The sequence below is a fragment of the Mytilus galloprovincialis genome, chromosome 9, assembly GCF_965363235.1.
Source record: "Mytilus galloprovincialis chromosome 9, xbMytGall1.hap1.1, whole genome shotgun sequence".
NCBI classification, from domain to species: Eukaryota; Metazoa; Mollusca; class Bivalvia; order Mytilida; family Mytilidae; genus Mytilus; species Mytilus galloprovincialis.
Window position 1 is genome coordinate 82,567,181 of NC_134846.1, and position 17,771 is coordinate 82,584,951.

The 17,771-nt window shown below is 33.4% G+C and overlaps 1 protein-coding gene across 4 annotated transcripts in view; it reads right to left on the bottom strand.

The window, feature by feature from the left end:
* The window catches only part of LOC143046140 (putative chitinase 10), a 76,013-nt gene extending 65,025 nt beyond the window's left edge, over positions 1-10,988 (bottom strand). For 3 of the 4 annotated variants that reach the window (XM_076219151.1, XM_076219152.1, XM_076219150.1), the window contains exon 1: positions 10,959-10,988. In XM_076219151.1, coding sequence (XP_076075266.1) covers positions 10,959-10,973 — 15 coding nt within the window. In that variant the 5' untranslated portion in view covers positions 10,974-10,988. Of the gene's footprint in view, positions 1-196; positions 216-10,958 lie in introns of those variants that run through there. The other variant, XM_076219153.1, reaches the window with a different exon arrangement.
* Between the last annotated feature and the right edge of the window lie 6,783 nt (positions 10,989-17,771).

A 17,771-nucleotide genomic window follows, 5' to 3' on the forward strand; every position in this document is an offset into this window, starting at 1 on the left:
TTGGTGTATCTGATAGTACAGTAAAATTAAAGTACGTTCCTCCCTTAAAAGCGTTAATTTGTTTATGAAAACCTTGAATTTGTTGAATGTCCATCAAACTTGATCCTGAAAGATCAGGCAACGTATTATTTTGATCGTGAAAGAAAATGCGTGACCAGACTTAATACTAGTAATCAGAAATCAGTATTTCTTTTACCATTTGATAAACCTGCAACTGGTTGAAGCCTGTAACTATTTTGACCAAATCTTGATAGAACTATGCTATAATGTTGTCCACCATGTGAAGTTGTGCACCTGACTTTGGAATGTGCAAGATGGCCGCGGTTACCATGGAAACTAAAAAAATGTAAAAGAAAAACAAAATTCTAACTCTTTCGTTATAAGAGCCAACCTACTGAAACTTTGTGCAAATGTTGGTGGTGGGGCCCCGAGGTACCAACAATACCTATAAATTCCAAAACACATAAAAGCTGTATTTTCTTTTAGAATTTTAAATGAAACCTTCTGAAACTTTATGGATATTTATCATGGCATATGTCAATGCCTCATCTGTCATTGGAATTTAGGTCATGCTTCTCGTTACCATGGAAATAGCAAAAAATTCAAAAATTTCAAAATGCTCCAAAATTGATGAAACTTGACGACAATGTGAATAGACATCTGGGAGCTTATTCACAAAGCATCCGTTAGCTAACGGACCCGTTAATATCTCCGTTAAGTTTCCGCTAATTTTAATTCGTATTCACGAAGCCTCCGTTAATTAACGCATCCGTTAACGTCTGCGTTAAGTGTTCCGTTAAACCCGATAATTAACGGGTATGTTGACGTACCCGTTAAACGGGCACTTTTTATAGTATTTTGTATATGAATTGGAATTTTACAATATAACATATCTTATATGCAATACGAAATCGAATACGAAATTATTTAAATGATTACTGAAGAACAGGCATAAACATATGCAAGGTTTACAATATTTGGGTTTATATTGATTTTTTTCTGATTATTTACTCTATATCCATTAGTTTTCTTGATCCTATGTTTTTTGTCAGTCACTATAATATTAACCACTTTTTCAATAATCCATTTAGGTAACACGGTTGTATTTCCTGGCCCATAAGCTATAATGATAGCCTTTTTCACCTCTTTCTAACACTGCCACAAATTCTACATACACAGTTAACTGAAGTGCTTTCATTATACTATTAGTATTCAGAAATGAATTAGAAAATGCATCATGACTTTTTTTTTTTTTTTATATCTTTAAAAACCTAAGGCTACTAATGCGTTTAGGTCTTCTTCATGCAGTGAAAACAAAATTTTAAAAAAAATATCAAAAATTCATTTTCACCTGTATGTAAATTATTTCATATTTTTTGAATTTCGACATCAGTTTGAGAAATTATGTTCAGTTGATACCGTATTTTTCCCAATAACACTGTTCAGATACATTTACTTAAGTACCTAGATTCTGGAATGCAAACACTACTGTGCTACCTCCAGCTCAAAAGCCGAGTCTCTCAGTATATTTCCAAACCGTCGTATTCTCTAATATAGGTGGCTGTACCTCAAGGTGACATTTGATGTAACGTCATTAAACAGAAATCGTGAACTTATTCTATGAATAGAAGAAACCTGTTCAGAATTTACAATACAGAAAAAAAACAAACGCAACGGTTAATGTTTATTTGAAATAATTTTTGTGATGATCATATACTCGCTTAGTCGTGGGTCACGAATCAACGAATTATATAGATAATCATCACAAAACGATGAACGGATTCAACAGTAGAATTTCTTGATAACACCAGCTGAATGTAAAGTGCACTCCGGCATTTGTATTGGTTGTGTTTCGTTCGACATATTTTTCGTATTCAAAATGACCTTAACGTGACCATCTCGTAAAAACCCGGTGATCGCAATACGCATGGATCTGCCCCTAAAATAAACTATTATCTGATTGAAAATGTTATACACGTTCTCAATATCCATGCTTCTTTGTTGATTGTTTACTATAGGTGACAATCGGTAACTACAGCTTCAAAACACGACAATTAATGAGCTGTCATATTTTTACTTCATAACAGACATGAGAAAAAAATGACGATTATACCATATTTTTGCGTAAAAAATGATAAAATCGTGCACAGAAGACTAAGTTTATGATATATATACATGCATTGGTTCAAGAATTTGATAAATAGTATTTTCCCGCGTTTCGATCAGTATAGCGGGAAAATGTTGTATTCTCGATATGGGAATCGTCAATTTTCGGTAGGCCGAAGAAAATCTATCCAATCAGAGGACTGAGTTGTGGTCATATATAAGGTGTTTTTTCTGTGGTAGCTTCACTTCTAGCCGTCGTATTGACCGTGTAAACTAATGGACGCCGAATTACAGCAAGTTATCCAGACAGAAGTACAGAATGCCGTTCAATCCACACAGGACCAGATGTTGAACAGTATGAAGACGTTACTGGATTCACGTTTAGAAGGGTTCCAAAGAAGGATACAGGACAACCAGAAAGTGCTGTCGGACACACAAATAGCTAGGATGGACGAATCACTGACCGACATTTATAAATTCCGAAAGAGGGGGAACGAAGAACAACACAAACATAACCAGAAAGTAACCGCCAAAATCAGAGAAGTACATGCAGAATTTGAGACGGACAACTTGACGCAGTCCAATATCAACAGTGCAAAAAGAAAAATTTCAGAAGGTATGGACTTTTTCGACAAAAGCTTATCAAACTTGCCGATTCTTCAGACGCGGGTTGGCGCGTGGTAGAAGAATACGTTACCAACCCACTCGCTGAAGATTCCGAGGACGAGAAGAAGATGTATAAAGCGCAGAGTAGAGCAGAAAGCAAGCTGAAAAAGGAAAAGTTAAAAAGACGCCCAGACCGCAAGAGCGTGCCATACACACAACAGGCCCCAGCAAAAACAGCAAATTCGATCCCTGTGAACGTTAGTGGTGGATCCAGGTCTGATGTACGACCCGGTAGATGTTTCTATTGTAATGAGTACGGGCACTGGATTAGAAATTGTCCAAAGTCTGCTGCTGAGCAAAAACATAAGATAAGTATTGATACTACTATATGTAAAATTGATAAAGTAGAAATGTATACTCACCCAAAAACAGATCTAGCATCGGGTGAACTCTATTCAATGAGGAATGTTAATTCAATAACACAGACATCACGTGATGTCCAGTCAATGAGCAATACACATACTACTACTATAGTAAAATATAACGGTACAGGTGTAGGTCATTTAAAAGAGAGCTTGAGCGAATGGAAGAGAATAGGTGCCACGGATTTTGTATTAGATATTATAGCAAACGGGTATAAAATTCCTTTCAGCACCATTCCATGCATGGTTGAATTACAAAATAACAAATCAGCAAGAGACAATCCCGAATTTGTTAAGAGCGAGATTGAAAAATTGCTAGAAAAAGGATGTATTACTCAAGTGTCTCGTAAGCCATATGTAGTTAATCCTCTAACCGTAGCTCATAATAGAGGTTCAAAACTCAGATTAGTATTAGATGCAAGACATATCAATCCACATGTAGTTAAATTTAAACACAAATATGAAGATGCAAAAACTGCTAGACAATTATATGATCAAGGAGATTTTGTATTTTCTTACGATTTAAAAAGCGCATATCATCATATAAGCATTTTTGAAACAGATACTACATATTTAGGTTTTAAATGGGAGCATGAATATTATGTGTATAATGTGTTGCCTTTTGGGTTGTCAACCAGCGGATATATTTTTACAAAGGTAGTCAGGGAAATTATAAAATATTTGGAGAAGTACGGGTCTAAAAATTGTCATGTATCTAGACGATGGTCTCGGCGGGGGCAAAAACATGAAAGAGGCTATGTTAGCGAGTGAAAAAATCCATTCCGATTTGGAGAAATTTGGGTTTGTTCTTGCATCAGAGAAGTGCAATTGGGTTCCTATTCAAGGTCTAGACTGGTTAGGTTTTCATTGGGATATGATAGAAGGGGTTATAAGAATTACAGAAAAAAGAATAGAGAAGCTTTTAAGAATTTTGGAAGTTTTCAGGATACAATTTCACTACGGAATTAGGCTTTTCCGGGTGAAATTTATTGCAAGTCTTGTAGGACAGATCATATCAATGCAGCCTGTATTAGGAGATCAGGCACGTTTAAGAACAAGGTATTTGTACCAATGTATATTGCAAAGGGCAAGTTGGAACGCCAAAGTACTAGTTAGTACGGACGCATTCGAGGAGTGCATTTTTTGGGAACATAAAGTTGAAAGCTTTAACGAGATAGGATCTCGGTTAAGTCAATTGACTTATAATGTACCACAAGATTATTATGTGTTCAGTGATGCATCTGGTACAGGTTTCGGTGGTTTTGTTACCACTGGTTCAGAGGACGAACCTTTGGAAATGTTTGGTAGTTGGTCAATGGCGGAACAGGCCGAAAGTTCGACCTGGAGAGAGCTCGAGGCTGTAAAAAGATTATTGATAAATTTTGTCAATATCCTCTCTGGTAAGACTATCAGAGTTTTCACAGATAATCTGAATATCACACATATACTTAATATTGGTAGTAGGAAGATGGTTTTGCACAAGAACGCTTTGTTCGTTGATGAATTTTGCAGAGAGAATGCAATTAAGTTGAGCTTGGTTTGGTTACCAAGAGAATCAAACCAGTACGCAGACACTTTAAGTAGGGTAACAGATTCTGATGACTGGGAAATACAAGATGAGATTTTTCTGTATCTTAATCACGTTTGGGGTCCACATGACATAGATAGGTTCGCACATGATTACAATGCCAAGTGCAAGCATTTTAACTCAAAGTGTTGGTGCCCCGGGACTGCTGGGATAGACTCGTTTACATTAGTATGGGGTGGACATAATAATTGGATAGTTCCACCACCAAGTTTGATTCCAAAGGTTATTAATAAGATTAGAATAGAAAAAATGCAATGGCACTTTAGTCATCCCGGAATGGACATCGGCACCATTTTGGCCTATGTTGGTGGATCGATTTGGAAATTTTAAGGATTTCATAGTTGACAGAAAGTTTTTTCAAGGGGAAAATTTGACTAAAAGAGGCAGAGGGCAGTGCGGAGTATTTGGACAACAGTGTTTCAAATTTAGATTGATTGCTTTAAGAATAGAATTTTATTTTTCAATATACTTATGACGTTATTTATTTCAACAGGGATTACATTAGACAACACAGTGAAGGAGGCCGTCCAGGACAGTGGTATAGAAGTTGGCAGTTATATGTACGAGCTTTATCCGAAGATGTGTGAACTGTTGATAAACTCTAAAAGTGACAATACCGTTAAATCATATTTTAATTCTTACAAACGATGGGAACGTTTCATTACTTTACAAGGACACAAATCTTTGCCAGCTCAGCCAGTTCATGTTGCATTGTATTTAACACATTTATTGAACAATAATTCTACTTGTCACCCTATTTCGAACGCAGTGTATGGTATAAAATGGGCACATGAGATAAATGGTCTAAACGATCCTACATCAAACACTTTTGTAACATCAATTCTTGAAGCATCTAAAAGAGTAGCACCAAAAAAGACAGAAAAGAAAGATCCAATTACTCCGGAAACTTTAATCGAACTTTGTGATATGTTTATTCACCCCATTGAGAAAGCAACAGCCATAAATGATTATTTTTGCTCAATATCTAGATTTGACACAGAAACTCAATTGCCTAATGTCCCACCTTTGGCACCATATGAGCTGTCTGACATAGTGATTACAGAGCAGGATGTAATTGACCATTTCCAAATTTTAAATATTAACAAACCAGCTGGACCTGACAAGCTACCTCCAAAATTTCTTAAGGCAATTTTCCCATCACTGGTTACACCTGTAACATTCATATTTAATAAAAGCTTACAATCAGGAACAGTTCCCAGTGATTGGAAATTGGCTAATGTATCAGCTATCTACAAGGGTAAAGGAGATCAGGACAATGTTTCAAACTACAGACCTATCTCGGTTACTAATTGTTTTAGCAAAATATTGGAGAAAATTATTTTTAAGTATTTACATAATTATATACATGATCATGCAATATTAACTGATCAACAGTCCGGGTTCCGAAACAAGGACTCTACTATAAATCAGTTACTTTTATTATATGATGAGATTGTAAAAAATCTTGACAAAGGGAAAGATGTCAGATTTATTTTTTGTGATGTGTCAAAGGCATTTGATCGTGTATGGCACATGGGACTTCTATATAAGTTAAGAAAATATGGAATAAAGGGTAATTTGCTTAACTGGTTCAAAAGTTATCTTTCTGATAGACAACAAAGGGTTGGAGTAAATGGGTTTTTTTCTAACTGGAATACTGTCAAGGCAGGAGTCCCTCAAGGATCCATCTTGGGCCCTTTTCTGTTTTTATTGTTTGTGAATGACATAGTAGATGCGGTTACAAACAAAATAAAACTGTTTGCAGATGATACTTGTCTATATTGTGTTGTACATGATGAGAGATCAGCAGCTGAATCCTTGGGTCAAGATCTAGAATCATTAGATCAATGGGCAGGGGAATGGGGTGTAACCTTCAATGCAGACAAAACCAAATCTATGTATTTTACAAGAAAAAGAAATATTGATGTCACATCACTATGCATGAATGATGCACCTCTAGAAAATGTCTCAGAACATAAACATCTTGGTATAACCTTATCTTCTAATGCCAAATGGTCTAGTCACATACAGGATATTTATTCAAAAGCTTGTAAACGTCTTAATATTATGAGATATTTAAAACATAAGATTGATAGACAGTCTCTTGAAAGACTTTATATTGCATTTATAAGGCCTATTTTAGAATATGGGAACATAATTTGGGACAACTGCACACAAGAAGAATCAGATCTAATTGAGTCTGTACAACAAGCTGCTGCCAGAATTGTAACTGGGCTTCGAAAGGGAACTCCTAGATGGAAATTATATAAGGAATTAGGTTGGGATTCCCTCCAGAATAGACGTCAGAAAAACAAATTATTGTTTCTTCATAAAACTATTTCTGGAGATATTCCTAATTATATTGCTGCTGATATCTTGTCATGTACAAACACTAATGACCAGTATGGTCTGAGAAAAAAAAGGGAATTTAAAACTCCTCAGTGTCGAACCACAGCCTATAAAAACAGTTTTATTCCACATACTCTTGAAAAGTGGAATTCACTTGATGGAGAAGTTAAAAATATTTTAAGTTTCACAGGATTTAAAAGAAAACTGAATGAGGACATAAGTCCTTGTCCTGTTTTCTTTTCCACTGGTTCACGTAAAGTTAATATAATCCACTGCCAATTAAGAAATGAGGCTAGTGATCTAAAAGATCATCTCTTCTGTGATCATTTGTCGGACAGCTCTATGTGTGCATGTGGAGATCCAGTAGAAGATAATTTTCATTTCTTTTATGTTTGTCCATTTTACATTTATCAGAGATATGAGCTCTTTCGAAAAATAAGTAACTTTAAAAATGTCAATCTTGATGTCCTACTACAGGGTTGCTCAGACTTAAATATTGATGAAAACACAGAGATATTTACATATGTACAACAATATATTCATGAAACTGGAAGATTTTTATAATATTTCATGTGATATTATACTGTTTAGAATCCAGCCTATAACCACAGTGTACCACTCTTTAGTCTTAATTAAAGACAAACCTAACTTTTAACACAAAAAACAACTAATTGTGTTTAGCATCTTTTTGCAAATAAATTTATATATATTTTATTTTATTTTTTGTATTAGTAATTATATTTTCAAAAATCAAGAAATTAATAGTCATGTAATAAGATGGTACACTAAATTATTTATGTATTGCAAAAAAGGGCCAATCAATTCTTTTTATTCATATAAATAGAACAACTTTGTTGCAGTGAGCTTGTGAATTTGAGTAAAAATCACTTTATGATCTACTTGATTCCTAACCAACACTTATTATTTTGGTATAAAATTCGACAGCACCTTCAGTAGGTCTTGCTTTAACTTTGTTAACATAGTTATTTATATATGTATACACAAAAAATACTTCAAGAAGTGGAGGAACTGCCTCCCTGACTCACTGCAACAACGTATGATCTATTAACTTATCAGAAAATTATATACTATCATGCATGTTATTCAATCCATCTTGTATGGGAAAGGATTTGTATAGGCACTGCCTTTTGTCCAATCCCTTTGTTTAAATGTACATTTGATATTTGAACAATAAAATATTTTGAATTGAATATGTTTAAAAATTCTTTAGATTTACTTGTTATAAGGGATTTGGCAATGATGATTTTGAGTTTTTCAGGATTTCTTAGATATGATGAGATCAGTTCGTTACGCTTTTGTGATGTAAAAGTACACGAATCTCATTTAATTTTGTGTATCGAAAAAAGCAAAACAGACCAATATAGGCAAAGTTCCGAAGTCTTGATTTCCAAGGGTAATTCATCTGCTTGTCCTTACACAATGTTTTTAAGGTACATTAGGTTAGCAGGTTTCAGTGATTCTTGCCAGCAAAATTTTTATTTGTTTCGGCCTATTTATAGATTACCCCTTTCTTTGGTTTTCTATCACGTACGACGGGCTGTCGGCAAATTTGAATTTGTGTTTGAGTTTTATTTCTTTTACTGCCATGTGTACAAAGAATGTGTTGTTGGTGTGCTGTCAATGGCAGAAAAGGGTGTCATTTGTGTGTCTGTCGTCTGTAGTATAGAGAATACTAGTATTTTCCCGCGTTTCGATCAGTATAGCGGGAAAATGTTGTATTCTCGATATGGGAATCGTCAATTTTCGGTAGGCCGAAGAAAATCTATCCAATCAGAGGACTGAGTTGTGGTCATATATAAGGTGTTTTTTCTGTGGTAGCTTCACTTCTAGCCGTCGTATTGACCGTGTAAACTACATTTTTCTAAATGATGATATTTATCTGTTGTACATTATAACAAAAATCTTGATTTTCGAAAACAGTTTTTTAAAATGACGGTCCGACGTCATTATCCTGAGATAGGCTCGAGCATTGATTCGGGCACAGGTTTCCGTAATACGGTTTTTCCTGGTCGGCCTTGGCTATCAATGAGGGGTAATTTTATTAAACGCACAGTATACAATATTTTGCTGTGGTTGTACATAATGAAATGATTGGTATTAAATAAAATGCAATTTGATTACTGATTTATATGTCACGATTATAGATGTATTATACAATTATATCTGGCGTCCATCACGTACGACGGGCTGTCGGCAAATTTGAATTTGTGCTTGAGTTTTATTTCTTTTACTGCCATGTGTACAAAGAATGTGTTGTTGGTGTGCTGTCAATGGCAGAAAAGGGTGTCATTTGTGTGTCTGTCGTCTGTAGTATAGAGAATACCATTATTTTTTCACCACTCACTCGTTTCATATGACTTTAAAGGGGCACTAGCTACGAGATATATAAAAAATCTAAAGTTTGATTTTTTTCTGTTCAATCAATCATGACAGTGAAATAGTGAAATAACAATTCCCTTTTTGCAGCCAAAAAAGTTCAATTTTGTCAAATTACGCTAAGAAACATTGATAATTAGTTATTCACTTGCAAGTGAATGAGTTGACCTCTTTAAATCCGTATTCATGTGAACTTCAATTTAACCCCTAGCTAGAGACTGACAACGCATGCATTGTACGTGTACTGGTTATTTAAAGAAAAAGAATGTCAACAATGAAGTGAAACTACCGTAAATCATTTGATTACTAATTCGATGCACATAAAAACATCTTATACGGTTAAAAACAATGAGAAACATCTATTTTTAATCTATAAAATAAAATCAAACAGACCTATAAAAATCCAAACGCACGTGTAGGTTTAATCTATTCATATCTTTATTTACGTTTACTAGCTAGAGATTGACAACGCATGCATTGTACGTGTACTGGTTATTTAAAGAAAAAGAATGTCAACAATGAAGTGAAACTACCGTAAATCATTTGATTACTAATTCGATGCACATAAAAACATCTTATACGGTTAAAAACAATGAGAAACATCTATTTTTAATCTATAAAATAAAATCAAACAGACCTATAAAAATCCAAACGCACGTGTAGGTTTAATCTATTCATATCTTTATTTATGTTTACATCGTTTATATGGTCATCTGAGGTCAAATCGATAGTTAATTAGATGGCGTCTGGACTAAAATACACACGAAACGAACCTATATATTATCTACCCCATGCTCTGTAAACTGTTTATTTTAGACTTTTGATAGTTTGGATAAATGTTTTACATTGTTATAAATCAAATATGAGAATTTGAGTCAAACCGGTGACCATGAATTTGACAGCTAGTGCCCCTTTAAGTATACTTATTTCGGAATAAAAATTGCATAATTTTCAATGATACTTATAAAATACAGAAATTACCGATTATTTAACAAAAAACAATTTGTGTTTAGCAAAAAAGTTACGTCGTTCTTTCGAAAAAGAAAATACGGACACAAATCTGAATTTTGAGCAAATATACAAAATGTCGACCTCATTTTACTCGAAAAGTAGCACATGAAGGTATATTTTTTATGACATATTTGATTTAATCAGGTAAAAAATAGCCTATATGCAAATTTTCATCAACTTGTAAATACAGGTTCAAAACAGTATCGTATGCCCTTAAGTATATCTATAGTGCTACCAAAAAAAAATATAAAATCAGTCAAAAGTATGTGTTATTTTTAGAAGAAAAAGGATAGATAAGCTACAATTTAATTTATATTAAAATATTTATATCAGTGAAATTTCGTTTATTTAGAGCTAAATATTAACGACCATCAAATATTGTTCAAATCACGTAAATACATGGTAAAATCAAATGATAACAGAGAGTAGCTATAAAAGTCGTTCTATCCTTTTGTCTGAATCTTGCAAAGAGTACTCACAGTTTTTACACTCATGCAATTCGTGCTCCTATTTTACTTTTGGTCCCTCTGTCCACAAATATCATTGAACGTTATATATATTTTGTAACAAATGCACTCGGTGTCGATTGTTAGTACACAAAGTATGAAGGAAACGATGAGAAGCTTTAGACTTGCATAGCAAATAATTTGTTTTAACAGGGGTGAGTCGAATCAACCCTACTTTGAAAATCTTTGTTCTGCATGCTTTCTTTCTCTCTGTAACATGTTGGCGGCAATGTTGAACACACATTGAAAAACTTTTACCTTACTATAAATAACTAAACACGTGTTAACTATAAACAACAACAACATTCTTACATGTTCGACTTTTGTACAACTTTGATAAATACATTTAATTTAACATATTTAAACAGTGTAATTGGGGATCATAACGGGTATATCTATAATACTAAAATTACGAGGTTCAATTTGTCAGCCGTCATCACGTAAAAACGACGAATAAAAAAATTCAACTTTATATATAACTAATATAGTACAAAGGTGTAGATTAAAAATTACACCATTCCAGGCCCTTTTGTTTTCCACGTAATTAATATTGCCAATAATTAAGAAGTTCCGGGTCGAGTCCGATACCGATACCAATAGTATATTCACCTGTTACTGATTACCTTATCTGTACGTTCCGCATCTGACAGGCGCACCACCAAACGGTGTATTCAGGATTAATATGCTAATATAGTATTACACGGGTCATAATCACAGGGTTGACACTACTTAATTGTCAAATTGTTACCTATTGTAGTATTTTAATCAGTTAGACTTTCTAAGATAACAATACGAATACTAAAATAAGGCGCGTATAGGTACAGTTTTCAATTTGTTAGCGGGCATGACGTAAAACAGTGAATCAAAGAATTCAATATTTATAACTAATATAGGACAATGCTATTGATTAAAAAATACTCCATTCCAGGACCTTTTGTTTTCCAAATAATTAATATTATCAATAATTGATAAGTTCCAGTTCGACGGGTTCAAACAGAAAGATTTGAAAAGCAGAGAAAACTGTGTATCTTATAATAAGCATGACTTTATCAGATGACAATACTAATACTAAAATAAGGCTTGCGCATAGTTATATACTTTAATTCAGTCACGGACCCGCGATATACGGGTGTGTTCTAGTACTATATAATAATATATAAAGTATGTTATAATTATTGTATGGCATTCTGAACTTGATGGAATGAAGTGTTTTCATAAAGTCAAGAAGAACTGGCATTTTAAAAAAGTTATCCGACTCGGACTTGGTGTGTGAGTGAATGATCACCCACTGGCCTCCGGTATTCAACCATTCAGCCCGATTTTTAAGTCGCAAGTGATACTATAGTTTACCAGGCAAAAGTACAGGCATATAAAGATGAAGTCATATCATATTTCTATCGAATGGAAAAATACGTCCACAAATCCGAATTTTTAGCAAATATATCTTTCCACCTCAATTTACTCAAAAAGTAGCACATGGAGGTATATTTTTTATTACATATTTGATTTAATCAGTCAAAAAAATAGCCTAAATGCAAATTGTGAGAAAAATTTCAATATGGGATCAAAACTGTATCGTATGTCCTTTTAAATACGGTCTACATTGTTGACAAAATAAGAAATATTGGCTACTGGACGTTAGGCATACACCAAACAATATCTCCCAAGCCTCTTCCATATTTCCTATAGTAGACGTGTAATAGTAGGGGAGAGTATTGGATTACAAATAAGTTTTGTTCTAATGCTCATCCATCAAAACAACCGTTTCTCCTGTGCGTAATTTTGACATTTGTTTGGACAATTTAATTGGTTACGAATTAATATTTTGACACACCAACATCTATGTAACCCCTGTACTGTGTACACCTTTATATTTATATATTATGTAACCATTGGAAATAAATAGCTGCGCCACGAGCGCATGATACACCCTTCATCTTGTGTGTGAAGTTTTATGCAATAATCATAAATAGTTTCTGAGATACTGCGCGACATGTGAAAACCCCCCTTTTTTTACAAAAAACTCAATAATTCTAAAATAATTTTTTTTATCATCACCAAAAAATACACAGATCTTTAGATTAATATGAGTAAGAAGTGTGCAAAAGTTTTAAGCAATAACCATAAATTGTTTTTGAGATACGGCGCGACATGTGAAACCTCCTCCCCTTTTTTTACAAAAAACTCAATAACTCTAAAATAAGATTTTGAATTAATATAACTAAGAAGTGTGTAAAGTTTTAAGCGAAAATCATAAATAGGTTTCTGAGATACTGCGCGACATGTGAACCCCCCTTTTTTTTTTTTACAAAAAACTCAATAACTCTGAAATATTTTTTTTTTTCATCACCAAAAAATATACAGATCTTTAAATTAATTTAAGTAAGAAGTGTGCAAAAGTTTTAAGCCATAACCATAAATTGTTTTTGAGATACGGCCCGACATGTGAACCCCCCCCCCCCTTTTTTTTTTACAAAAAACTCAATAACTCTGAAATATTTTTTTTTATCATCACCAAAAAATATACAGATCTTTAAATTAATTTAAGTAAGAAGTTTGCAAAAGTTTTAAGCCATAACCATAAATTGTTTTTGAGATACGGCCCGACATGTGAAACCCCCTCCCCCTTTTTTTTTTGAGATACGGCGCGACATGTGAAACCCCCTCCCCCTTTTTTTTACAAAAAACTCAAACTCAATAACTCTAAAATAAAATTTTGAATCATCACCAAAAAGTATACAGATCTTTAAATTAATATAACTAAGGGACGACATCAAAAATCAATAAAGGATAAAAAAACTTAATTCAAATATTTTTTTCGGAGGGGTCAACACATTAAGAGTGTGTAAATTTTTAAGCAATAATCATAAATTGTTTTTGAGATACGGTGCGACATGTGAAAGCCCCTCCCCCCTTTTTTTTTTTACAAAAACTCAATAACTCTAAAATAAAATTTTACGGCGCGACATGTGAAAAAATCACACCCCTGTTTTAGTTATAAAGTCCCGTAACTCAAAAAGTTTAAATCCTATTTTTACCAAAAAAAATTACAGATCGTTTGACCATCATAACAAACAACTATGTTAAGTTTCGTGAAATCTGGATAAGCAGTTCTCAAGTTACTGTGCGACATGTGGACGCCGGACAGACAGACATACGTACAGACGAACGCCGGACATTTGTATACCATAATACGTCCCGTAAAAATTTTGACGAGCTTATAACAATCTTATATTAGTGCATATAAATTATCAAAATTATGTGTATGTATCCTAGAAGCTGTATTGATTTTGAAATAAAGTATAATAATTAAGTAAACTTTGTATTGTTCAATCCATGGAAATTATCAAAACAAACTTGTAACATATATTTGTTTTTCGTTTATTCTCGGGAGATTTTGTAAATAAATTACGCCGTTTGTTTTTCCCGTTTGACTTGTTAAAAATACATTCGTCATGTTTGGGCCTATTTTAGGTGACTATAGTATGTGGTATGGTATAAGCTCATTGTTGGAGTCCGTACGGTGACCTATAGTTGTTAATTTCTGAGTAATTTTGTCTCTTGTGTAGATTTGTCTCTCTCATAGGCAGTCATATTCATATATCAATATATGTGTTCAGTACACCACTTTTCATTTTATGAATAATTTATTGTGTTTAATAGCAAAATTTGTTTTGAAGTTTGTTTTTTTTTTAAGTTTTCCTTCATTAATGCATTTTCCTGGTCATGATCTGTACATTACATAACTTCACGTATTTATTATTTATATTGTGTGTGCTTAATTTAAAGTTTATATAGTAGAATTATTTATGCGATAAATCTCTAGTTGAAACATTTTCAAAATTTGATAGTGCATTTGTCTTTAAGTGTTAATTTTGTTTATCATACAATGTTGTAAATCACCGTCGTTTGTACATATAATGTTTTTTGGTGAGATGAATACATTTTGTTTTTTCTTTCCATATAAATCCGTGGTTTTTCTAATATCGTATTGTTCGAAAGTAAGTTTTTGCTGGATTAATTGTAGCTCCAATAACAGGTTCATTTCGTTAATATACATATTGCCAAAATATTCTATACATTATCAAATGTTAGAGAAACGAGACTTTTTGAATGGTCGTTTTATATTATCATCTGCTGGCTAGAAGGCAAACTAAACATTATTGAATTATAACTTACACAGTTTGTAGATTTCTGATAAACCAAATTTCTATAGATATTTTGATAACTTTCGTGTTGGGTACGACGCGAAAGAATAATATTTTTAAAGTTTAGTTGGTATCTGTAATTATATATATTATATACTAAATAAATAAATGATTTGGAAAATACGTTGAAGGTATAAAAAGTCATGAGAATTCCGAATGCAATTAGGTTATATCCGGGCACTCTGGTTCTAAACCTTGGTTTCATTTGGGTTTTTTGGTTCTGAACCTTGGTTCTTTGGTTCGGAACCATGGTAACTGGTTCAACATCCGGGTTGTTTGGTTAAGGCAACCCAACTTCTTGGTTCCATCTGGGTTCTATTCTAGATCATTCTGATGTTCCCGTTGAACATAACAGAAGATAACCGCAAGTCTCAGAATAAAAAGGTAAAGTAGGTCAAAGACGCTAAAATTGTTTTATAACATTAAACATTTTAGCATCGACGGTAATGGAAGCTGTAAGGTATTTATCTTCTCATTTTAATTATTTTGATAAGGAAACTAGATAAAAATAAAGCATCGTATAGATTTTTAAAATAAACCGAAGTATACAGTACATTGAACATCCTTTTATTTAATTCAGTCGTTCTGTTTTCATTTTTTTCCTTTACTCATCCCTTATTTACGTAAATATGTCTATAGAAGTTTTAAAACCACACAATTATGACATGTCGTTTATATGACTAACGATATGATCATCTAGCCACTTGACCAGTTGACGACTTGCATATATATTTGATTGCACATTTATTTTCAAGTTCGACTGAATTTTATTTAATGGCTTTGTAATAATGTCAGAGTTGAAAGAAATGCACATGTGTGAAGTATATGTAACAAATATTTTTGTTCAAAACAGAATGTTAAAAGAGATATAAAGGAAAGTGATGATCAAAAAGTTGGTAAGCTTTAATTAGTTGGAAAATAAGTTATAAAATATAATAACGTACAATAAATTTGTCAAATTTGATACTCATTCAGTCATTGTGAAGGGCATGCATATACTCATTCGGCCAAAAATAAAGAAATCAAAATTAAGATTGAATATTTTTATAATAAAATTATGTGTACATGTGTTAATGGCTGTGCTAGTGGGATGTGTATCACCAGCACAATAGTCAGTACTTCTGTGTAGACGCCATAATTTAGGGGCATAAAGTGTTACCCTAGTCCGTCCGTCCCGTTTCGCTCTCCTAACTTTTTAAATTAGTTTGCCTCAAACAAATACTTCAAAACTTATAAACTATATATAAAAGAAGCTGGCGCATGAGTGCCAATGAAAACTCTCCACAAGAGACTAATTGACACAGAAATTAACAACTATACAATGTAGCCTAGGTCACCACACGGTCTTCAACAATGAGCAAGGTTCATACCGCAAAGTCAGCTATTAAAGACACCGACATGACAATGTAAAACAATTCAAACGAGAAAACAAACGGTCTAATTTATGTACAAAAAATAAACGAAAAACAAGATAGGCACGTACATATGAAATAAGGCGGGGTTAAACATGTTAGCGGGATCCCAACCCTCCACCTAATGTGGCATGAGTGCCAATGAGAACACTCTCCACAAGAGACCAGATGACACAAACACTAGCAACTATAGGTCATATACAGCTTTTAACCATGAGCAAAGTTAATACCGCATATAGTCAGCAATAAAAGGCACAGAAATGACATTGTAAAACAGTATTCAAACGAGAAAATAAACGAACAAATTTATGTACAAAAAATTAACGAAAAACAAGTATGTAACACATAAAAAACGACAACCATTGAATTACAGGGTCCTGACTTACCACAGGCACATACATACCGAATAAGGCGGGGTTGAACATGTAAGCAGGATCCCCACCTCAACACAAAATCTAATTTGAATTTTTTAAGTATTACTTATACCGTTCAAGAGTTATCATGTCCCTTTAAAACATATGAAGTGCTAACTGTTTCGTTTCCTTTCTCTTAAATAAGTCTGACTCAATCAAATGTTAGGAACCTTATACGCGATTCGCATTACCCCATAACACGGATCTATTAAGTTCGATATTGGGTCCCGATGGCGTCACTGTTCGTGAGATTTTAGATGTAAAAAGTTGTGGTACGAGTACCAATGATACAAACGTCAACCCGGAGCCTTGAGATAGGAAAACTGCTAAATCTGTTGTTTACTTTGATTTGCCTCAACCGAATGTTTTGAAACTTATTCACAATGCTTATGGTCACAAAACGGTCAAAATTACGCGAATCATGCATCTATATGTGGAAGTTTACTAAAAAAAAAATCACAAACAGGGGCATCTGTGGTTAATAGACATATTCTACATTTATTTCAGTAATCAGCTTATTTACTTCCATTGAATTCTTCTTTTAATAGACTTAACTTGCACATTTTTTTTTCAGGATCTCGGTGCAGTTTGGTAACAGACAGTGATATTTCAAGTTAAATGTGACCAACTTAACAAAGTGTTTCACTAGATTGAGCTCTCTGTCTAAGTGTACTTTAAAGGTTCTTAGAATTGAGTTCAGTTTATTGATATGCGTATATCTTCTGTGTGATTTTTTAAGATGTAAAAGCAGAC